Genomic DNA, 25028 nt, shown 5'->3' on the forward strand with positions numbered 1-25028 from the left:
AGGCAACAACCCAATATGAGTGTCTTCGAGCCCACCTGATGCAGCAGCACAACTGTTCTGACAGCATTGTATCTGAACAAAACAGAGACACCTCCTTTTGGAGCTGAGATAAAGTACACGTAGCAATAAACCATAAGCATTCATTTAAGCGGGAGAAGTGGCAAGCGTAAGGTGGGATATCCTTGCCAAGCCATAGGAACAGTGGACCACCACCACACAACACCACAGCCGTGGAAACTACAGAACTGGTGCCCTCCTTGGACAGTTATGTGGCTAACGTTAAAATTCTTGCTAGTATTTCTTATTCAAAAGGTGCAGAAATAAGATCAAAATATAAAGTCTACCTTGCAGAATGTGGAGATAGGTCAAGGGGAAAAATTGTTGTCTGCAAGGTGTTGGTTTACCAGACTCTGCTTTACTGTGCAATGCAAGATATGCACATCCCATGGACACTGACAAGGCTGGAAATATTTGTTCCATATGAACACATTTTGATAAATTAAGTTTGCCTAGTCTTCTTCATTTCTGTTTCTGCTCATAAGCAAGAGTCCTTTCTTGGTGCACCGATTGGAGAATTAATTAATGTCACCTTGCTTCTTAGACAAGCCTGAGTAATTCTCTAATACCAAAATGAATTTTCTACACACTGCACTGCAAAATCTCTCAGTTCTGTCAGTTCAAGATTATATTGATCCTATTTTCTATGTTAAGGTTAAGATATCAAATAAACTACTGGGCATGTCAGCAGTGGGGGAAGGATGGACCAGAATGCCTGAGACTGTTTTTAATTGTTCAATTAGTAAGTTCACAATGATATTAATTGCACACGGAGGATAAGGCATTCAAAAGTGAAGCGCTCTTGATTAAAGGAAAAAATGGTTACTCAGCCACCTAGGTGACATAAAAGCATGAGAGGCAGCACATGAATGAGGCAACAAAAAATCACGGCTTGGTGAACAGAATAAAAATCTAGAATTTCTGAGGAAAAAGTCATCAAGGAAAAGTTACCTTTATTGTTTTAGATTCTGACAAGAGTCCCAAAACCATTGTTTCCACTTGATGTACCGAGAAAATTTCAGTGAGAGGAAAATGTCATCTAAAAGATATTATCCTGTATCCCGTACAAGAAATAACACTAATAAAGAACACAAGCAAGCATAATGTAAGATGAACAGAGCTTCCAGTACTTTCAGACTCACATGACGGAAAAAATTACACATTCTGATAAAGAGCACAGGAAAGAGCAATGGAAGAGGGTGTTTGTGGGTAAAACCCTTGTAGAAAGACGGTCAGTATTGTGCTTTCTGAAGCTAAGCCCCTACACAAACTGACATGTGGAACCTCAAAGGAAAGAGTGGCTAAAGAGTGAGTGGAATTCAAGGTGAGCATCAAAAGAGAGGAATATTATGTCAAAAATGCTTTTTTGTATTCTGTGAAAACTGAATACATTGTAGAACTGCATTTTTTCACTACAGAGAGGAACAGCAGGTTTACAACCATTAAGAAATCTTTGAGAACAGGAAAATATAAAACAAGGAGTAAAGTCAAACAATGCTTAAAAATACAAATGCTGAAGTACAGCACAGATACCTACCATGAAAGAAAACACCAGCCCATTGACCATAGTAGGCTGGCATTACTTCTTTTCTGTCATCGTTTTTTTAAAGTATCAAAGTGTCAGAACCATAGTTAGAAAACCAGAAAGCAAAAGACAAAGAGTACTTCTCCTATGCTATGATGGCAGGTCATTCACTTCTCAGACACATACAAGAACGAGACCAAACTGTCAAACTAAAGAACAAATAATATACGGAATCAATCCTAAGGCCCAAAGGAACCTCTTGGATCATTTAATCCAGCATTAAACTAGAAGAATGTAAATTTAATTTGCATAGCAAAAAAAGCTAAGATTTTCACCAAGTGTTTCCTGCACCAAATCCAGTAGCTCCTGTATGGGCTCTAGCATGGTTTTAGGAGAGGTATATAAACACATCTACCTACATGCAACTTCCAACAACTGAATTTCATTAGTACTTTTCCTGACAAATAAAAAGAAACCCCAAAAAACCCTCAAAACCCCAAAAGCTTTGTTATTAAACTCTTTTTGATGAGAAACTAAACATGGCCTTGTAAGCAGGTCCTTAAGAAGCAGCAACCAATGAAAACAGTACTGTGCCTTAAGCCTAAACAAGGATTTATTAGTTGACTCCCTTTCAACTTGTTCATTATCTCAGGAACTAACTGAACTTGTTTACCTTATTCACATAGCCATGCTTCACTCCTCACAGCGTTCACATTCTTCACAACATTCTCAAGAGGAACAACACAATGAGGACTGCAAACTGTTCTCACCTGCACAGGGCATACGAACGGTTTTCTTTACCCCTCTGCGCTCGCCAAAAACCTGTGTAATCTTCTCAAGGTGCCTATGTAAAAGTGACCCAAGCTGTCACGTCTAGGTTTATTTAGGTGCCTGCAGTTAGCGTGACTGGCAGGCTTTTGGTAGCAGGGGGCAGGCAAGAGCCCACGGCTAAGCCTGTTCTGAAGCAGAGGAGATGATTAAGAAGGAAAGAGAAACAGCAGAATCGTAAGAATCGAGGAACAGCAAAAAAAACCCCACTGTGCACCGGCCCCAGCTTCCTGCACCGCTCCCCGCCTCATGTGCTGCAAAAGCAGAGGAGTGGGGACTAGGACGCGGGGAGGTGTGTGGACTGACGCTGAGACAGGCGAAGGAGGAAAGGCGTTTGTCTTTCTTGCTTTTTAACTGCTGAATGAGTGATTATAAATCTATGTTAATTGGCAGTGAAACAACTAAGTCAAGTTCTCTGAGTGGAGACTCTTCTGCCCACGACAGTGCCTCAGCTGGGACCAGGGCCCTGTTGCTCTCCGTCTGCAACGCCTAGGAAGAAATTCCAGTGAGAAAACCAAAAATCTATCACCATTTTTGAAATAATGATTTTCAGTGGTTCAGTGGACCAACGGGGCATGTTTTAAGTCATTGTGGCTCACATTTAGAAAATGTGAGTTTTATCACTAGACAGTCTGAACGGCTTCCCTAATTACATTCTGACACCTTCACACACCAACATCGTTATCTCTTGTCATGTTACCACATGATACCTCCACAGGCTGCGGTCACGGACGAAGGCCTCCTTATTAGGCACTTTACATGCAAGTGTCTCAATCAAAGAGCTGCATCAGTGGAATAAGATTAGACCTGTTTATCAAAGTATTTAATGCTATGATGCACTTGGTAGGATAAACAGAGTATTAAAACTCAATATGCGTATCAAGCGTACATATCATCTGTAGAATCAAAGAGTCTGAACACAAGTTTCGATGAAATCATTACTGAGCCAATGCTTCCTTCGTAAGAGCTCAATCTCTCAGCCTTTAATGGGAACAGTTAAATGGAGGCTCTGACTTAACAATGACATCCCCTCATTGCTTTCTATTATCCCAGACACCAACTGCGTGAGAGCCAAGGGAGCCAGGCTGTGATGCTGATCTGCATTTCTGGCCCTCTACGACTGTGCAAAATGACACTGGCCTCATTCAGGTGGAGACGACTGTGGGAAAGGGCAGCGCGGGGAGGAAGGAGGCATATAGGAGGCTGAAAACATCCTTGCAATCCTTTTCACTGTCAGTCGGATCTCCTACTTTGAACAAATAACCTGTAAGTATCATTTTTATTCTGTTCATCAGCTCTTAATTCACTGTTCCTTATGGACCCGTACATCTCAGAGCTGGACAAGGGGGCAATTGCCTACAACAACTAATCAGTCATAATTCACCTGCTTCTTTTGCCCATGCCAGGGACCTGGAAAGACCAAGTGGCTGCTAATACTGACACCGAGAGACCAGTGTGTCAGGTGGATGTGGAGTGATGGATGAATGAAAAGGTCAGCCTCTGCCACCAGTGACAGGCTCTTTTCTTCATCCACTGGCAGCAGGAACTGCAAGGTGGATTTTCAAGTGTTTTCTTTTATGTTGGCATGCCTTGTTAACATTTAGCCTCCTAAACATTAAAGGTGGTTTTATACATTTTTGTGTTAGGCAGTCCATGGAGAAAAAATTGGAAATAACTTCACAGAAGAACGACAAAGAGCAGGTCTTTATAGTACTCCTAGTCACAAGTCTCGCGTTACTTACTGTCCTTTGGGGCCAGGAACTCCTGCTGGTGCAGACTCAGAGGGAGGTGGGCGCGTGCTCTGCTACAATCCCTGCACAGGGGTGAGTAGGGCATCCTTCCTTAATGCAAGTGTCTCACTTTGACCACTGCACTACTATATCAAAACATGGGTCACTTCTACTTTCTCTTTAAGAACCTGTATCAGTCTCCCGCAGCCAAATATACTATATAGGTGCCCACATAAACAAATGGACTTGTAGCTCTGAATGCTTGCTGCTTCTAATAGTACCTCATTGGGGATCTGATTTAGGCTGACTTTTCAGCTTTTCTTCCAGACTGGTGTGAGCATCCTTCCTCCCTTTCCAGCTGTTTGGTTTTCATGTGTCCATCACACCTCACCGCTCAACAGGCTGCTCAGCCACTATGAATATAATCCTTGAGACAGGTACACAACCTCTAGGCGACATTAAATCTCTCATGGAAAAGGTACTTAAGGAATTGGGGTAGTGAGGTGCAAAAGCCAGATTCACATATACTATCTTAACCTTAATTTCTTCCTTCTGAATGATGACTCTAATGCCACCCCAATCTTCTTCCAGTCTAAGAGCAGGATCTTTGCAACTCAAACTGTTTGCACGCTCAAAAGTCTTTTCCCAATCATAAAAGGATTAATGAGAGAACTAACATAACTCCCGTGTTCAGTAGATAAAATTTCAATTTATGGGTAAACAAAGGGGCTATTTTGATCCCTGTAGAAGTCCGTTATCAAAACAATACCTAGAAGTGATTTGAGGAAGTTTATTTTGGCCACACTGTGATGTCTCCTTTAACAAACATTAACTTAGGTTCACTTTCAATCTAACCATGGAAAACATTTTCAACAGTGACATGTAAAATCTTTTCTTCTAATTACCAATTTTAAAAAAGGCTTTCAACTGTAGGCATGGCAAGAATATTTAAATTCTGGTTCACATATTATAAGGGAAAAGGCCTTATAATAAAAGTGGGAAATATTTGAGACCTAAAGCTCTATTGCTGTTTTACAGCCCACGAAATGAGATGATTTTGCTGGCTCATTGTGCCATCAAAGTGTGTTCACTTCTACTGTAAGGCAAGTACGGTTTAATATAGATGTAATTTCTGTATATGTGCTTTGAAGCTCTCCTTACCATTGAATTTTCACTATTTGTCTTCAAGATACAACAAGTGTGTGCTTATCTCCTATACGTAAACGGCACATTAATATGGCAGTCTTTTTCAAATACTCTCTGCAGGCACCAGATGTAATTACGATCATTTAATAGGGTACCGGCCCTAGCAAATGACAGATAGGTTGATGATACAGCATAGAATAAGATCTCCTTCTTCTTTCAGAATGATCTTTCATGTCTTAAAACTTCTTTCCCTTACTTTCTAGAATATTTTTTAACTTTTATGTATCTTTCATTCCGGACCTCCTTTTCCTTTAGAGAATATCCAAAGCACTGTAAATCATGAAATAACATTCTCTAGGATTGCATGAAGAGTAAAATCAGCAATGTAGCTGCAAGTGTACATCTGTAAATGATTATAGATGATTGCACCCATGAGGCATGTGGAATGATTACTAGCCAGATGTTACAAAAATCCGAATGCAAAAGGATCTGTACTTTGTGGAAAGTACAGGTAAGCAGGAAAATTGCCCAGGATCCAGCAGCAACAAGGATTTTGGCACATTTGTGTCTACGTGGTACCGTTTCCGGCAGCACCCACATACACAGCTCTACCAACAGCCTTAGTGTGGTCCTGATAGCGATTACTGCCATGTTAAATTTTGCCCAAAGGTAGATGCACGCTCAGATAAACAGTGGCATGGAAGGCAGAAGTACTTGTCATAGTTCTCCAGTTGCCCAGCCTTGCATGGTCTTATTTCATTCAACAATTATATTTATGCTTTTTAGATAAGTCAGATCAAAATAGATTTGAAAATACAATTGCATGCCTCATGAGTTGTGCAATTACTGGGGTTTATTCACAAAACAATGGTCATTTTTCTCAATATTTAGCTCAACATTTTTTGCATACTTCATGATGCTGTCGTCCTATTAGCTACACTCTATGGAATTAAACACAGCTAGGAAAAACACAGAGAAGAAGAGAATTAAAGCAGAAAGAAGAAACAGGCCAACTGTGAAAGTACCTGATGCTCTCAGTGGGAGAGAAGGATGAAAACTGTTCTGATATGAAGGAAACATCAACCTTTTTTACAAGCCTGAATCAAAATCAGCTAAGAAGTCTGAGAAAGAGAAGGGCTTGACAGTACTATACAGGTACAGGCAATAGTAAGGAGCTTTGCCACCCACATGCATACAGCCAGCCAAGCCTTTCATTCATATCCTTTCTCTTACTCCCACTCAGCCCCACAAGTAGCATTCGAAAAGTCTTTCAAGCATCCGGATGGATAAAAGACTTCATTTAATATGAAGGCTCCCACTGCATAAGAATAAAACCTACTTAAGAAGTCAGGTTCTCTGTCAAACTGTTGGAAAGAGTACTCTGGTTTCTAGTGAGTTCATGAGCAACTTACTAGAAGCCAGCAGCCTCTCATTAGCTGGAACCTGAAACATCTGAAGTCAATTCACCTAGGGGGACAGATTATTTTTTCTCTATTATTCCTTCCTCCCATTTCAGAACTTCACAGAGAAAAGGATTTGGAGTACTGAGGCCTTAGCCAATTGGTTCTCCACTCAACATTTCATTAATTCTCCAGTTTCACAAACAGTTCTAAGACAGACCTCTGTGACTGTTGCTCATACCTGTCATAGAGGTATAGCCGGACAGAACTGCCCTGTCTTTTAGTAATTGCATTCCCATTCGAGATAACACTGGTAAAGCTGGTAAAACTGACTGGTGTTAATTTCATTCTACATCCAATGTAGAAATATGTACACTGAAGAACAGAAGCATTAGCTGTAGGTATATGCTGCTGTGGCCCATGCTTGAAAAAATTACCTTCACAAACGTTAGGTGTGAGTATTATATTATTAATACATATCAAAAGGGTGCAGGCACTGAAGAACCTATGGCACAAATCTTATTGTATTATTGCTGTACAAATGCAGAAAGGAAGCAGGTTTCATAAAGAGATGAGAAGCACTTGATGGTCTACATCTTGATTTTAAAAAGCTTTTAACATTGTCTCATCATGACAACATACAGAAATATGGCTAGGTGAAACTACTCTGTGATGGGTGCAAAACCATTTGTTAAGTGTCCTTATGAGCAGCTATTAACGAAACACTGTCAGAAAGGAAGACTGTCAACCAAGGTTCCAGCAGACTCTGATCTTGGTCTGGTTCTATTTGGTTTTTCACTCTTGACCAAGTTGAGAGAAAATAAATTATTCTCATCGAATTTCAGATAAAAGTAAGCTAAGAGGCACTACAAGTATTCAGGAGGAAAGAATTAAAATTCCAGAAGAACTTTGCAAATTGAAGAAATAATCTGGGAAAGAAAAAAAAATAGTATGCTATTCAATGGAGACAAATGGAAGGGTCTACATTTAAAAAGAAATAATCAAGTAAACAAATAGAGGACGGGAAGCAGTGATGGCAACTCTTTCTAAAGGACACAAGGGCTGTAACAAATCAGAAAAACACATGAATCACTCATAGCATACTGTTCTGAAAATGGAAAACATCTCACTGGGATGTAGAAACTGTAATAAAGCTTAAAGACACATAAAGTAATGGCTCTACTGAGGTATTCTGCCAGTACTGCACTTCAACAAAGAGGTGAATCAGCTGGAGAAAGTCTAGAGAAGGACAATAAGAATAACTTAAGGTATAAAATACATGTCTTTAAGCAAAAGACTGAAACATTTGGAGCTATATGGCCCAGCAGGGCCATAGAGGGTAGAAAAGGCACAATGATAGTCTTGAAAGATGCAGAAAAGCTTTTTTAAAAATTTTTCTCTGTGTCAATAGTGAATAAGGTGAGAAATTATGACCTAAAATGGCAAAAAAAGAAAAATTCAGGTTATACTTTAGGAAAGGCTTCCTAAGAGTACAGACACTGAAGCAGTGCAGTAGATTGTCTAGAAAGATTGTGAAGTCTGCTTCACATTGGAAGGGGATGGCCTAGATTATCTTGACAAGATGGCTTCCAGCCATATTTATCAGTAGTCTAGAACTATATTCTTCCTTAAACAATACAAACATACCTGCATAGAAGCACACATAAACCAGATAAACAGAACACCTCAAAACTAAAAATAGAAAATTTGGGAAATAAATACTTTGTCAAATACCAAAACTTACACTATCATCTTTCCAATTTTCATTTCTTTAAAGCCAAAGCCACTTACAAAAGTGGGAACAGGGTACAGCCAAAATTAAGGGATTTTCCAAATATGAAACCACTTGGCACAGCCCTCACAGTATAAAAAACTCTAGTACCTTTTATCTGATTAGGACAGTTTGGTCTTCAATGAGTAGTAAAATTGTAAAAAACCCTCCCTTTTTCTTTAAAGAGAAGAAAAATAACAGAAATAATCAAATTCAAATATGCATAGCTTGTACTTATATACCGCAAATTAAGTAGTGCTAATTATACAGTAGCTGCCAAATGCTATGCTCTTGTGATTTTTGTAATGATAGATTTCAGGAACCAACAGGACAGGCTGCATAGTAATACCTGCAAGTAAAATATCAATGAATGCATACAAAAAATAGTATAGTTACACAGAAAAGATCTCCTGCATTACTTACCTGTTAACTACATAAAAAGGTGCATTACAAAATGAAGATTTACAAACTATTGATGAACTTGCTGATTATGACCCTATTTATAACATTCCTAATTTGAGGAAGCTTATTTAACATTTCGTGACAAAGCTGCTATGTCTTACCCAGTATTTTAAAGTTTAGTAATCAGTTTTCAACTGATAATCAACTTAACTTCTGGCTGCTGTACCAACAGTGTTACATCCTGGTTACCTATTTCTAGACAAAAACAACGCATCAATGGCAAGTCTCCTAAATCTATTGGCAATCTTTGACCTTTAAAATACAGAACTCAGAATGACATACTTGTAAAGTATAAGACTGCAACTCAGGAGACCAGAGTTTGAGCCCTGTTTTTTAAATCAGCATTGCAGGCACCCCTGGACAAACTATTTCACCTGTCTTTGCCAATCATCTGCCCTCACCATTAAAAATATACTGGCCTCCTTTAGTAAGCACTCTGAGCCTCATTCAAATCATCGACCCGCTTAAGCTTGCCTAAGGCATTGCAACTACTGTTCCCTGGTGACCAGGTAGGCAGCTGGAGTAACAGCCCTCAACGCCACAAACAATTTTGCATGTCAAGATAAGAAGGGCGATTTCAATCTGAGGCACAATTCTTCTGGTGATACACCTATCCCACGCTCCCCTGCCAAACCATCTCCAACTAGAGAACTTACTTACATGTGGATGTTTTTAACTTCTAGAGTGAACTCAGCTCATGTTCACCCAGGCACGGCACTATGCCACTGCCTTAGGAATCTGAAGGTTGCCTGAGAGATCAGACAGGGTTAGCCTTTGAGATCTACTGAAGAAAAAATTTACATAAAAGATAGGTACTATCAGTAGTGCTATTCAGTTAGCAGTACTGGTACAACTGGTACGCTTCTGACTCCCAGAGGAAACAGAATGGAGCTTGGTTGAAATCAGTCTCTCCCTTTCTCATGAGAAAAAAGAAAGGACACAAATGGCAGGTTTTGTTCGGAAAGCATTTGGTAGCGCAGAGTACTTATTGTAACAGGACTCTGAGACTATCTCTTGTAACTCTCTGGCTCATTGTGTATATTCAGCCGCCTGGGAACCAACTGAAGTGATTTCAGCTGTAAAGGCTTTCCATATTCAAAAAGACTTTTTGGAGAACAGTCGTTCAGTCATTAAACCTCTTTATTACCTTCAAGTTCAGCTGGGGCCAGGACAACAGTCTGGAGATCAAGCCAGGAAAAATGAAAAAAAAAAAAGCTTATCAGAATCAGAGAGATGCAGCAGAAAGAATACAGCCTGCAGGCATGCTTTATCATTTGAAGGGACTTCCCTACCTGTGCTAAAATGAAAATTTACAGCTGCAGGCTCCTGTTGGACCTTTGTCTGTTAAATGAATGTGAGGTAACCACCATGTTCTGACAGGGTAACTGTGCATTTTCCATTTGGATATGCATCTTGCCACAGCTGCCCATGCTCTTGCCACCTTTCCTTGAATTACTGTTCTGCGCTTGTTTCCTTGTGGGGATGACACGACACATTGCAGCTAGCAGAAAATGTATTCTCCTGGTGACTCTGTGGTGTTTCTCACAAAACACAAATTACACCTGTATTGCAAAATCTGCCTGACTCCCAGTCATTTTTCTGGGTGGTGCTCTGACTTACACAATTCGGATGGAGATTGCCACAGATACACATGATCTAATTTTCTCTCCCCCTTTCTCTTTAGTACCAAGGTGATCATCAAAGTAATTCTGGGTGGGGTTTTTTGCATGGGAATTACTACTAAAATTAGACAAATAGGATGAATTATGTACTCTAAAATTAATCATAAATAAACCACAGAAATTAGTCATTGCATTTGCATACTGGTGATAATCAACGGTTGACTCCTTTAAATAAAGACATTGTTTTAAAGTTATTTAAATCCTGGGATCCCAGGCAATGTAAAAATAGATTATAACTTCATCATTCCAAAGCAAATAGCACAGCTTCTCTTTCTGGCATGTGCTCTACTTGAGCAGAATACTGATTGCACTTGATATCTTTTCAGTACAGACATGAGCTAGCTGTTCTATTCATTTCATAAACATTTTTAAATGGATACTGAAATGGATGTTACCAGTAAGACAGACCTATCTCATTAAAGCCACTGTAGCCCAGCTCTTGCCTGCTTAGTCCCAGATCTTCAAGGTCCATGCATTTAAATCCAGGTGGGCACTGGTAACCTTCTTCCAGCTCTCTGGAACAGTGGGTGTCTGGGATAGCTAAATTATTCCAGGTTACATTTCTGTGAAAAATACAAAATGAAGGTGTTACATAAACTCAACCCATAGCTAAACTAAATACTTGAGAGGACTAAAGTGAAAAGTTCATCAGCTATTATTTTTGCTATCTGATTCTTTGGTGTATGTTACTTTCATTAATTAAGCACTTATTGTAAAGGGCAAGCTAAAAGTCTCCTAAGACTTTAGTCTTATGTAATGATAGTACAAATACTTACAGCAGAAGGTTCAGATGCCTAGAAACCAATGCCTAGAAACCCCATCAAAAATGGAGACTCTTTAAGACTTAGAGGAGTTAACATACAGCTGCTCCAACTGCTCTTTAATGCAGTTTGGATACTTACTGCTTCAGGCTCCTTTGAAGATGCTGAGAGCATGTTCAACAGCAGTCAATACTGTGACTTTGACTTCCACAGACATTACCTGAGCTAGCTTTGACACTCTTTAAAAGGATCATTGTGGACGACTTGTCAGCGACCTGAGCATGTATTCAGCTTCTTATACCTTAGTCAGGCCAGGTTCCCACCACAGATGGATAGCCACAGTCACAGGCAAGAAGTCAAATCATTACATGTTTAGTGCAATTAGTATCTAGGTATTGATGTGACTGAAACAGATCTGATTCACTTTTAGGTCAGTCCAGTAATGATTTGGTAGAACAGATGAAAAAATCTGAACTGGTTTGAACTGGTTCAAACTGATTTATGCTGGTAAATGTAACACTGAAAAATGGAAAGACCATGAGACAAGGGGCAGCACTGCAACACACTGTGTTGGCCATTTTTTACTGTTGCCAGAGGCTGAGCATCACTTGTCTTCCCAGCTCCTTTGGCACCTGGGGCTGAGCTGCTGAAGAGGCTCTGTCACACTGCACCACAGGGGGAATTCAGGTAGGTCATCGCTAAGGGACATAGAAGTTAAAGGAGAGAGAGAACAAGTTTGTAGCTCCCCGTCCTGTTAAATCTGTGGCTGTGGCACGTACACATACAGACGTGTATCCAAGTACTCCCAAACTTCAGTAAGGAGAAGCTCGGGCAGTTGATTCCCCCTAAGCATTTACAGCACCCAGTTAGTAATCGCAATACATAGTCCTTTGCCAAAACCAAACGCTGGTCACCCCATTTCCCAAGAAGTAGCTTAGTTAAGAGGTAACCTTAGCAAACTGCCCCCCTCCACCCTGAGCAGGTCCCTGTTAGGGCCTACAAAGCAACACAGCACAGTATTACAGAGCAGAATGGGGGTTCCTGGTACTTGTGCTATGAGTTATCTGGGCAAACCAAAGAGAAGAAAGGTTGTAATATGACATAGCTCCAACTGTGCTCAAAAGGCACACAGCTAAGCAACATCCATTTTTCTCCTTGCTTCTATTCTCTCACCCAGCAAATGAAAATCCTGATTTTTGGTTCAGTCCTAGGGTGAATCAGACATAAAAAGCTAATCACGGTGAGTTCTGGTCTGAGAAAAAAAAAAACAGTCGATAGCATTTTTCCATTCACGTTCAGGTTGATTCTGACTTCCTGGTCACAGCACAGACTTTTAATATAGAAACACCCAAAATGAATTCTGAAAGTTACAAAGAAAATCTTGTAGCATTTACCCTGTTATCCTGAGGCTTCAGACCAATGCCTTAAAATTCATCATTTTAATTAATCTTGCTTGTCCACAGAAAAGGTGAAACTTTTCAGTCTGCCCTTTAGTATAATTGTTATCTTATTGTTCTTCTGAAAGTCCTTTTCTTTTACTCTAACTCACAGATGCATTTTGACAACTAAATTGGATGAATAAAGCTTTAATTACTTTATTTTTCTTGCTATTATGCACTGTATGTGATAGCAATAGGTTAGTCTAAATTTGTCAGTGTGAAACTGAAGCTTCCTACACAATTTTTCTTTGACAATTATAAATGCAGAGGAATAACTGTAGTTGCACCCATCCTGCAGTCATTTCTTCATGACACCAGAGCGCCATACATATCTGCATGGATGCACACAAAGACACGAACAGTTTCAGCTGAGGTTTTAAAGAACACCCTGAAATTTAGCTATGTGCATAACTAGAAAGACAGACAGATACACAAGGATAGGTGTACTCATTTCAGTTTTTCTAAACCTGCTCGGCACATATCATTCAAGGATTTAAAAATTCATCTGGGCACCTTAATTCCTTTATACTAGAATATGTTAATTCATACCTTGTTGTATGCTTTAAGTATGCTAGATTTATGATACTGCCCTCTAAAAGCCACTGTAATATATGGGATTATCATAAGAAAACATTGCATGAATATTTTCAGAAATGGAAATTAATTCATTGGCTCAAGTAGATTCAGAAACCTGGCTACTGGTAGCTATTGAATTTTACATTATGGTTTGCATTAGAAAATCCCTCAGATCCAAGAGGCTAGCAGCATGAAGGCATATTATTAATAGTACTGCTGGCTCAACCACTACAATGCAAAGCACTCGTTCTAAGTGCTTCATTCAAACCTAGGCCATTTTTGTATCACATCAAACCTCACGAAGAAAAAAAGCTGTCTCCATGCACTGAGTATGATTTAGGCTAAAAAGGAAGAATCTCTGCTTATAGTATCTGTACCTGTACAGATATAGGCTTTTTAGGACCAATGTCACTAAGCAATTTGTGTCCTGCCTCAAGACAGTGAATAAGCATAACTAGTCTACATGGACTAGTCAATATTAGATATCTAGTTTAGAAAAGGCCAGATGTTTTCAATATAAGATTATTTGGTTTATTCGTTCCCAGGCCATACTCAACATCAAATAAGTACTGAGATGCTGATTCAGCACCTAACTTGTTTTAACCATCTCAAAAGTTCGATTAGGCAATGTGCTTAAATATCTTCCTGAATTAGGAGCCTTAACAAAATTGTGAATTCTTGCAACACGACCAAAGAAATAATTCAATGCAATAGACCAACTGAATATTTCTACGCAGAATATTCAATGTGTATGTAGTACAGCATCAACCCAACAGGTGAGCTGAGAAATTAGTTCTGCACAGGAACGCAAAGGATGCAGAAGGAGATAATTGACTCCATATTGCTTGATAAGAATCCTTCAATAATAAGATTCTTGCAAAAGACGTAAGAGTGCTACTCTGACATGTTTTTAACTGCCCGAAGAACGTTCTGACTACATACATACATACGTAAGTACACCACAAGAAGAACCTGAATTTATGTGTCTTGGCAGTACACGTGGCTGTTTTCCGTAGTATCTGTAGCAAAACTGGCCTTTCAACCACTGTGTGCTCATGTGAGCACAATCTGCCTTTGAGCACCATCTTTTCATTAGGGCCATTCTTCAAAGAGAGGTTTTGGCAACTTAAAAGACAAATTACCTGAGGTAGCTCCTAACTTCCTATTTTCTGTTAGCCTGACTTTCTCTGCCGAAAACAGAAATGGACAAAAAATGGGATTTTTTAATTCTGGTATTCTATCAATTTTCTAGGATATCACCAGAAAACTATTCAAAATTACTATTCTAGTCACATAGTTTCCAGATCCAGAAAATTAAAGAAAAAAATTCAGAAGGACATTTATTGATAAGGTATTGCAAAAAAAAAAAACCACCCTATGGCCAATTAGGTAAAGAAGTCAATAACTAAAAGTGAATTATCTGGAGCTGAAGGTTTCCTGTATTAGTTGAAAGGAACCCTATGTCTGTCTCTGCACCAAAACCAGGCACTGCACAGCTGCTGACTAAAGAACTATCGCGTTGGTAAAAATACCATAGCAGCCATAAAAAATGGCTGGCGGATCACGAAGCAAGTAAGTAGCAACTGTACAGCTTCCAAATAGGGAGTAATACATTAACCGGACCTCAGAGGAACTGGCAATGGTTTCTGTGTGCATTTTCATTAGTGACCTGCGGGACTGTGTGAAATCGGCTTCATCAAAATCACACAAAGCATATGCTGAAGAATGGCAAAAACCTTTGAGAATAGAGAGATTACGTAGTTCTGAAGAGCTTAAAGGTTACTCTCAATAACTGTGATTTAATGTCAAGTAATGAATTCAGAAAGTGATAGAACCTATATGCAAAATGGACACTGCTGTATAGAAAGTACTAATATAGAAATAGGCTTGAATCAGATGATTGATAAGAGATTGATTCTCTTTAAGACATCAAGAATTCATACTTTCCTCTTCTGCTATATGCATTTAGACATCTAACTCTGAGCATGCAATTTTGAAAAAAAAATTTCCATTTCTATACATTTTTTGAAAAGACGCTTCTGTTTTTCCATATTGCCAGAACACAAGGCAAAAGCACCAAGCTAGTGAGAATACAGCAATAAACCTAAAATAAATCCAGAAGAGAGCACAGAGCTCCATGCTGCAGAGAAGAAGTTCCTGAAGCTTAAATTAAATTGATTCTGGGCCAGGATCACTCAATAAATATTTTCTGATGAAGTAATACTGAGGTTCTACATGGACTTTATATAAGTTACCTCATGAGTGTTATTAATACTGCTTTCTTACATTATATAGGTGAATGATATCTACTTAATTTGTCTTTATTCTGAAAACCAGGGTGATCTACTTCTGTGAAACACCTTCATTGCACCGTTCTAGACAATTATTATAGCCCATGAACTTTTTTAAGCTTTAAATTCTATACTGTATCAGTATTTTTTGAAATGAGATATAATTTACAGGCCGGATTCATAGTGGGAAAATAAGGTCAGCTGTGTCATGAGCATCCTGGTTTTAACAGTGTTTTTGGAGCTTTCTTTGAAGCACCAAAATATAAATGCAAGATATGTATAGATGGGCAGATTAATGACAACGCAACCTCTCGGTCACAGATCTGAAACAGCAAATACTAATTTCTAGGGTAGCAAATACTAACTTCTTTCTTGCTCATTTCTTACTAAAACATTTAGTCATACAAAAGAACAGATTTTTACATCAAATGCAGAATAAGCTCTATTTAGGCACAAATACTTTACATTCTAGATTTAAAGCCCCCTCCTGCAATTGAGCGCATGCAAATATCCCAGACTTGTAACTCAATTTGATTTTCCTCACACAGATTGCTAGTGCCGTTTGGGATGCCTGATGGTGACCCTCTTAACCTTTAGATGCTGATCTAGGAAGTCACAGGTCTCTAGGTCCTGTGCCACACCTGAGAGCCCTGTGCCGTACTTGAGTATCTTGGACACATTAGTTATTTCAAGTAGCACTAAATGCCTATACACGGATAACTGCATCAGGCCCTTCGAGTTAAAAATTGATGGTTCCTATGGTCAATAAGCCAAGTCACCAGCCTTAATTTGCTTTCCCCCTATACCACCATCCAGTTTTAGAGCACAGAACCTTGTTTTCCGATCAAGAGACTTAAAGAAGATAAATTACAGAAATGAAAAACAACCAAAACAAAGATATTGCTGGTGCATTCATAATTTTTGGCTGTAATTTTATACCAATAAAAATCAGGAAATCTGAGATTAAGGTTCCTGTGACAACACTGTACCAGTAACATTGTGCAGAAGGGAGGTTTTAAATACTTCTTCTATTTAGAATATGTCCTCTTAAAAGCTCATGCCAACTACTATACAGCTGCTGATATCACCAGGTAGTTAAAAATATTTCTTTCATATTCCAAGTTACTCTTGTTTTCAGAAACTCTGGGAAGTTAAAAGATAGGAATCTGAATTGGAAAAATACTTGGTTTTTATCTGATTCCTTGTGATAAACAAACCGGAGAAGGGGTAAAGTTTATTTGTTGCTTGGTGACCGTGAAAGCAATCTAAGCACCTAGGCAAATATCCTTTCATTTGTCCTTTTAAATGTGTCTTTTATTCCCACATCCATATCTTAATTCTTACTGTGCTAACCCAATCAAGTCCATTTTCTCCAATGGGAAGCTCTGAAGATACAACTGCTATTAACAGATGGTTCCTAGACTACTTCCTTACGCTACTGCTCTTTTTACAGAAAGACCTAACAATAACAACAGCGACTCCTGCACAATTGTTAGAATAATAAGATTGTGTTATAATAATTATAAAAGAACTTTGTTTCTATCATGAAGTTTTCTTTTGATCATTTTCATAATTATTATGACATTATGACTTCAGCTTAACAAGGAAGATACTAACATATAAATCAGTGATATTGATATTTCTAAAATTTGCAATAGTAGTTTATCATTATTATTTGGCACATTTTTTTCAAAGTGTAATCACTGTCAGCTAACTCTCCTGTCACTGAAGTCAGACACATACATAACCGTTAACTTCAGTGAAAAGGAGTCATACTGTAATTGAGTTCTATTGATAGATCTTCCAGTCTGTGCAGAAAGAGATTGCAATTTAGGACAGTGCTGCAGCTGGAGTCACTACAGGTTCTAGATAATCCAGTAACAGGATCATCCAAACTCTCTGGTGATAGTTAAAGAAATTTCAGAGTACCTCTCTGTCTTAAAGATTACAGATATGTCTAGGCACAATTATTCCTCTGATATTTTATAATCTTAGCATTCCCAAGGGTCATTTTTAAATGTTATGTTTTACTTTCAGGCAAACTTAGGTCTAAAGTCGTCATTACAGAACCGGTTTCCTGTTCTTAATCTGAGAACAAAATCTGTTTTATCATTAAAACTGTAAGTGTGAAAACTTCATCCATATTTAATGTTTCTCATAATTATATCTGTAATTATAACTATAAAGCTTTCAAACCTTTCTGGTAACAGATTGTCTCTGATATTTATTTATTATTTTTATCACATTAAAAGATAAGATAGGGCATGCTTAAAGGACTCACAATTCTAGAAACACTATAAACACAAAGCTTAAGCTTTGGCAACATGCCATGTTTTCCATTTTAACTTGGCAAACACAGATTTCAGTACTCAAGAATTAGTAACTGAGGAGAATATCAGACAGCATCTGCTAGGGGTAATTATACTCAAATCAACAGGCCCAAATAACTCAGGGCATCTCTCATCTCTTCTATTAATTTTTAATAAAACTTGAAATAGCAGGGAAATTCCGGAAGAATGCTAATGTGCCATTAATTTTTAAAGAACAAGCAGCACGACTGGGTAGCCTGACATCCACCAAGACAAAAGAAAGAGCAAGGTGATACAAAGTCTAATTGATAAAGAGTAAAGAACATGAATGTTATTAATGGCTGGCAGTATGGATTTAGAGAAAATAATTCTCATCATATTAACATGATTTTGATAAGATTACAGATTTTTCCAATAAAATTGCCTAGCTTAGACTTTGTAAAGTGATTCATTCAATAACACATGACTATTTAAGAAGTTGTCACTATGTAATATCAATAAAGCACCTGCTAAATGGGCTGAAAACTGATTAACTGACAGGTCAGAAAAACACTTACCAGAGAAATGATCATCATGATCTTCTGTAATCAATGAGGGAGAAACAGGTATAAAATCAAGAATATGGATAGAAATATAAATAACAATGAGGACAGAGAAGTCTGACAAGTTATCAGGATCATTTGGTTACCTGGATCCAGTAAAACGAAATGTGTTTTAATACAGCCAAATGCAAAGTTATAGAGGTAGGACCACTGAAAGAAAACCTTATGGCCTATGAAATACAAGGGATAGAAGAGGATGGAGATACTGTATTATAGGATATAGATGCGACATGAGAGTTTGAGATGAGGGGATATAATAGGGCATCCTCTCATATTTGTCCCAATAACATCATGGCAAGAAAGAGCCAGTGCTTTCCCAGACTGTACAAGTAAAGCAATAATGAATTAATGTCCCTCTCTGTATGGCACAGATACAAATTATGATTAATATTACATACCGGGGTTTTGTTCATATTTTTTAAAATTTTTGAAAAATTGAGGAAATCATACTAAACCATGAAAATGAGAACACTGGAGAACATGCTCTGCAGTAAGAGACTGAAAGAGCTGAACAATGTTAGCTTATTAAAAAGCATATTGAAAGGTGCCTCAATTGTTGTGTGTAAGTGGATTCACACAGAGAAAATACTGGGAATTAAGGTTCTGTAATCTAGCATAAAAAAGTATAACACGAATAGAAAGCTAACAGTTGAAGCCAGATGATGAATTAGGAACATATTCTTTAACAGTGAAACAGTTCTGGGTATACACAAAAAGTTCCTTTTCTTAGGAATTGTTCTTCTGCCAACTAATCACGAATAGATACCTATCCAGGAGACACACTGGAGTCAGACGCAAGCTATAAGGTTTCATAGAGGGGAAACAAAATGAAGTCTGACTAGATGATCCAATTGTTTCTTTTGACTCTAAATCCAATATACAGACAATGTAATATTTTACTACTGCTAATATATAGTCTTTCAATGTATTTGCCCCAAGGTACATAGATTTTTATACCTTATCATTCAGTTCAGATCTTTTATTCGTTATTTATATGTTCAGTTTCAGGTCTCAGTATTGTGGTTTTTTGACAGTTTTCACAGCCCTCTAGTGTCTAAGCTTGAGCCTTTGTGTACAGAACTTGGAGATTCTTACTTTTTTGGTCATTTTTTCAAGCAGAGAATTGTTTACATATTTACTCAACAAATTAAGAAAAGTCTAGTCTTACTCTCTTTCTCCTCCCACCCATATACACTAATAAGGCATGATTAAATTAGACTGCCTATTACATGAGCAGTAATACGAGGAAAAGTTTGATTTGATTTTGATTGTAGCTTTCTTTCATTTGATACGTGACCTAAGTTAGGGTCTACAAAATGTGCCTTTGATGTTCCATCTATTCCTCTTCACTGCACAGGAATTTTGAAGAGGTTCAAATTAAATCACCAACCTTATCTCACACTTCAGGATGCGAAAATTCAAAGACTGAGACCTTATCTGAATCGCTAGAAGCAGCTGCACAATAAAAGGCTGCAGCTCTGTTGTCCTGACTTATCCCCCCTCATTTTAGGCAATGAACACGGAGAGAGAGAAACACACCTCCAGAGATTCGGAGGTCAGTGTGTTCAGAAGCGCCCTTCTCTCTCTGCTAGACAGAGACGGAATTGAAGGCATTTAGGTTCTTAACGCAAGTGCTAACATCAAAATCACATGACTCTGTACTCATGGCAGATCGTTTATGTTATGCAAAGCCAATGCTGTTATTGCCCAAATGAAAACAGGATGGTTGTGGCTACTTAATAGTTTTGACAATCTATTGGTTTGATCGGTAGTTACTGGCATTAGAGGAAATTAAATTCAAATCTCTCTGTCATTACCGTTCAGTGTAACAAAGCCACTGAAGTTAATCACAGAAAAATGAATCAAAGAAGAAATCTCTTCTATGGGCAGTGCTGGAATGTACATCCAGGCACTAGAAAGCAAAGCTCAAAGAAGAAATGGATTTGTTCCAGTATGGATTTGTTCTTGAAGAAGTATGCATGGGATTTTAGCTATCTTGAGATTTTACCAAATGCCACGTGGTATAACAACTCTAAGACCCATTTTTGTGACTGCTACAATCAATCACGAGGGAGCTGAATTCAAATAGCAATTGCGATATATGTATGCTAATGCAAGACTTGTTCCACAGGAAATCAAAACAAGGTGAATTAATGGCGTTCATACAACAAAGAAGGCTGTCGCTACAAGTGCTGATACATAGGAAATAAACAGGAAGAGTTAAAAACAAATCTATCTAGTTTGCATGAATCTGCATTTCACCGAGGTGTATCAAATTAGACTTATTTACAAGTTGAAGTGATCCCATACCTACGGTACCTATTACAATCCAAGAAAGTATTTCCTTAGAGAATTTAAAAGAAAGAGTGTTCTCTTTTAAATTGCAAGGACATAAACTGAAATATATGGAACAATCTAAGATGAAGACTGTATCCATTTTGATTTTAAAGTATGTTCAGGATCACTTCAAAAACCTAAGTTTGCGTTATCAGACTTACCTGGATTAAATATAGAAAAATACCTTCTGAGTAGCTGTCTACCAACTATAGACAGGGACAACACAAAGTCATTAAACTGCATTATCGGATTTGAAAATCATAAGCCTGAAGTTCAGCTGGGATTCACTTCCACCAAAGCTCACAGGCACCTTTGGACCCATCACCGATAAGAGCAGAGTTAGCTACAACTAGCGAGCAGGGGAGGTCCACTCTCTGGACCACTGCACCACGCAGTTTTATCTCAACAAACCTTCTGCTTAAGGTAATTCAGGGTAATCCTCAGCATCATAAAAGAGTACTGCCCTGAATCCAAATCTAAACTACATGCAAAACAAATTTCTTCCTAAAGCTCGTGTTGCAAAGTGTCAAGACCATACACAGGATGCCTTCATCAAATGCATTTCCACAGGCTAGTCACTAATGCAACATCTGAAGTGGCAGGAGATGCGAGTCCTCATAGCAAAAGAAAGGGGCCCCTATCACCGAGCACCTAAGAACAAATTTTCAACCTCATCCAGCTAGCTCAAAATAGAAAGCTATCTAGCATATGATGATAGAACTGGCTGTTCCACCAAAGCTCTCACTTGACCCAGAAGAAAGCAGCTGGATCTCTCCGTTTTATAGCACGACTGGTACAGAAGGTTGACAGGAAGACTTGCTGCCAAAACTGGATCACTGTTTTATCTGGTGAAAGGGCTTCACTGACAGGGCATTACATACAGAGAACAGTATCTTTAAAATATACAGCTGTAGAACCTCAGTAAGGTCAAATAATTTTGTCAATAAGGGATCTGAAACATTGCTGGATCTCCGAGAAATCCAAATGTAAAAGCCCAAATTAGTCTAGCCTTCAAGCCTACAGGCTACATCAGCTCAAGAGAGAAAACTAAATGAGCCACTGACAGTCCGTAACCAAAGCTTGTTCTTCAAATAACAGCTGAAAAGCCCCCTCATTAACCTGCCAAGTAGAAAGTGTAAAAAAAATTGGTCTGGATTGTAGTTTTAATACTGCCCCTAGGCAATGTCCATGATGATCAAGAAAAGAGGCAGGCGATATAAAAGATCAAGCTGTAACAGGTAATAACTCTTGTTCCTGCTGCCTTGGGGAGCGCGAGGAAGCTAAGCCTTTGAGGTGAGCTAGAAGGGCAGAGATGAAAAGGAGATAGAAGGGAGAGGGTTGGCAGTACGCTATGAATCTGTGAAGGAAACTTGTCAAATCAGGCATCAGTGAGCCCAGCAGAACCTGCTATAGCAGGGACAGAAGCGTGGACAGTATTTTAAGCACTGGAAAAGAGGGAATGTTGTGCATTTGTGTCTGTTCATCAAGTATAAAGGTAGCTGATAAGCCTGTTCTATGCTAAGGAGATGACAGGGAGTGAAGCTGTCATCTCAGGATGACAGGAAGATTTGAGGGCTTTTCCGGAAAATTATTTAAAACTCTTCTATCAGAGTACTGAGGGACTGACCAAGTAAGAGTCTGAAAAAGCAGTGTTGGGGGAGAGGAATATGTGTAAAGATTGAGTAGAAACATACTGTATGACAGTGTAAAACAAAAATGAATAATAACACTTCTAATGCGTGTTTTGCTGAGAGAATTAGATATGCCATGTGGGGTAGGATGAAAAATGAAGTTGGAACATCCAAGAACACACTCTCACCCTATCTCCAAAGTTTAGTTATACACAAAGAGAGAGAAAACAACAAGAAGCAGCAAGCCACACTCTCACCTCTGCCCTAACACACAATAGTTCCATGCCTGCATCCAATCCTCCCCACTTTCCATGTGGCCCCCTTTAAAGGAGATGTGGCAAAGGCAAGCAGGTCTTCAGATGCTAAGCGTAATGATACCTGACTTTTTTTCTGTCAAGAAGGACCCCATGGAATTGTAGAAAAATAAGGCTGGATATGAAGCCTCAAGAGGACATTAAATATAGTTCCCTGCCCGAGACTATTTCTACCTTTCCCAAGAGAAGTTCCCACAGCCTGTTTTAAAGATCCCCAGTGGAGAAATTCAGAACCTCTGTAAGGAATGGGCTCCAGTGCAGCTTATCCCCACCACTACAAAGTTTTTTCCTGATATCCTATCTAACCTGAAATTTGCTTCCTGAAATTTAATACAAATACTTCTTATCCTAGTATCCCTTTTCGCCTCCTTTAGACGCTCTACAAATGATGCCTGTATGTTGTCTGATACTACACTTTATACATTTTTACAAGAGCACAATTCTGTTGATTATGCTCCCAAATAACTTTATGAAGACCTACCTCCTAAACAGTCATTTACAATGCTGTATTTGTACAGCTCGTTTTTCGTGAGTGCAGTATATTGTCCCTGCTGACTAACGTGCAATTTTTTGAGTGTCTTCAATTTGTCAAGATCATTTTCATTCTAATCTTGCCTTCCAAAATGTTTACAGTCCCTCCCAACCTCGTGTCATCCTCAGTGCAATAAGTATATTCTATCTGCCATTATCCAGGCTGTTAATGAAACCTCCAAATAGCACAAGACAGACTTAGGTGGATCCCCACTCTTTCCGTTCTGACAACAAGCCATTAATATCAACTCACTGAACATGTTTTCCAAGCAGTTTTGCACCTATTGTATGATTATTTTCACCTTAACTGTGTTTCTCCTGCCAGCTTACAAAAATGTCCTATGAGGCTGTTACAAAGGCTTCCTAAAATAAAGATCACCCTCTCTTCTCTCCAATTCACATGGCTGTTATCCACAGACATAGATAATTATATTGGTTTGACATGGTTTATTCTTGACAGATCCATATTAGCTGCTACTCACTTCCTTGTTATCTTCCATCTGCTTACAAATTTTTGTTTGTTTATTCACTACAAAATTCTTTCAGGGATAAGTTTACCTGGTGTTTCTTTCCCTGTCTCTTATCCTTTTCTTCTTTCTAAACTTCTGCTGTTTTCCTGCCTCCCAGTTCCTCACTCATCCTCCACAAATTCTCGGAAATAATAAAATAGCTGAGATGACAGCTTCAGTCTGCTCATAAATATCTCAGGATGAATACTCCAGTATTGCCCAGACCTTTTCGAACTGCACTAATCCAAGGGACTGGGACAGGAATCAAACTCAGACATCACATTCAGCTTCCAGAAAGCAGTACAAATCTGAAAACAGTCACGTGGTTTTCAAAACAATATATAAGACAGATCACTCATAGAAACAGAGCTGAACTCTCTTTTAGAACTTCTTTCTTACCATTTCCTGTAACTGCTTGCATATCCGGAAGTGACTCTTCCTCACAGTGTCTTCAGGCTAAGGGCGATGTACTGCTCAGTGGTTAACTGCTGCCTAACTTGCCAATGTCAGGACATCCACAGACTTCTCCATTGGTTGTCTGGCTTTTTCTTGCAATGTAAAGAAGATAACTTTTCCAGCTTCCTTTCTATTCAATAAAGCATCTGATCGCCCACCTGCTGAAATTCAGTGGAGAGCACTCTTACACTTCTGTTTTTCTAATGATGTCTGGTCTTTCCCTCCGTTTTATGATATACTGGAGGATGTCCTGACTTGAGGCATCCTGGCCTCCTGCAGGTTTCTTGTAGAAAGTTCAGTACTCCCTGGGCCTTAATTCTGTAAAGCGATTATAAGGTAAAAATCTTATGGATAAATATGGAACTTTTTGAAGTTGTGGTAGTTGTAGAGATGTGGCAGTTACGCTATTCAAATTCCTGTATTTATAGTCTGCCAATTTCACCACAGTCTATAAAATTCACTCCAGCTTACTCAAAAGGAGTATTTACTAGCCAGAGAAGGTCAGGAAACACATAAAGGTTGACAGGTAGAGCAGAAGTTCAATAAACTTTGATGTCTTCACTGGGACAAAGAATTGTGTAGACCCAAATGGCTCCACATCGGAATACAGGTAAGCACGTGTCATTACTGAGACACTAGCTGCTGAGGTAACTGGGTTCCAATCACTCTAT

The 25028-nt window shown here is 38.7% G+C and overlaps 1 protein-coding gene across 2 annotated transcripts in view; it reads right to left on the reverse strand.

Moving 5' to 3' along the window:
* The window catches only part of NALCN (sodium leak channel, non-selective), a 239167-nt gene that overhangs the window by 174907 nt on the left and 39232 nt on the right, over window positions 1–25028 (reverse strand). For both annotated transcript variants that reach the window (XM_063337103.1, XM_063337098.1), the window contains exon 7: window positions 11010–11164. In XM_063337103.1, the coding sequence (XP_063193173.1) occupies window positions 11010–11164 (155 nt within the window). The remainder of the gene's footprint in view (window positions 1–11009; window positions 11165–25028) is intronic.

The sequence above is a fragment of the Chroicocephalus ridibundus genome, chromosome 1 (genome assembly GCF_963924245.1).
Source record: "Chroicocephalus ridibundus chromosome 1, bChrRid1.1, whole genome shotgun sequence".
Lineage (NCBI taxonomy): Eukaryota > Metazoa > Chordata > Aves > Charadriiformes > Laridae > Chroicocephalus > Chroicocephalus ridibundus.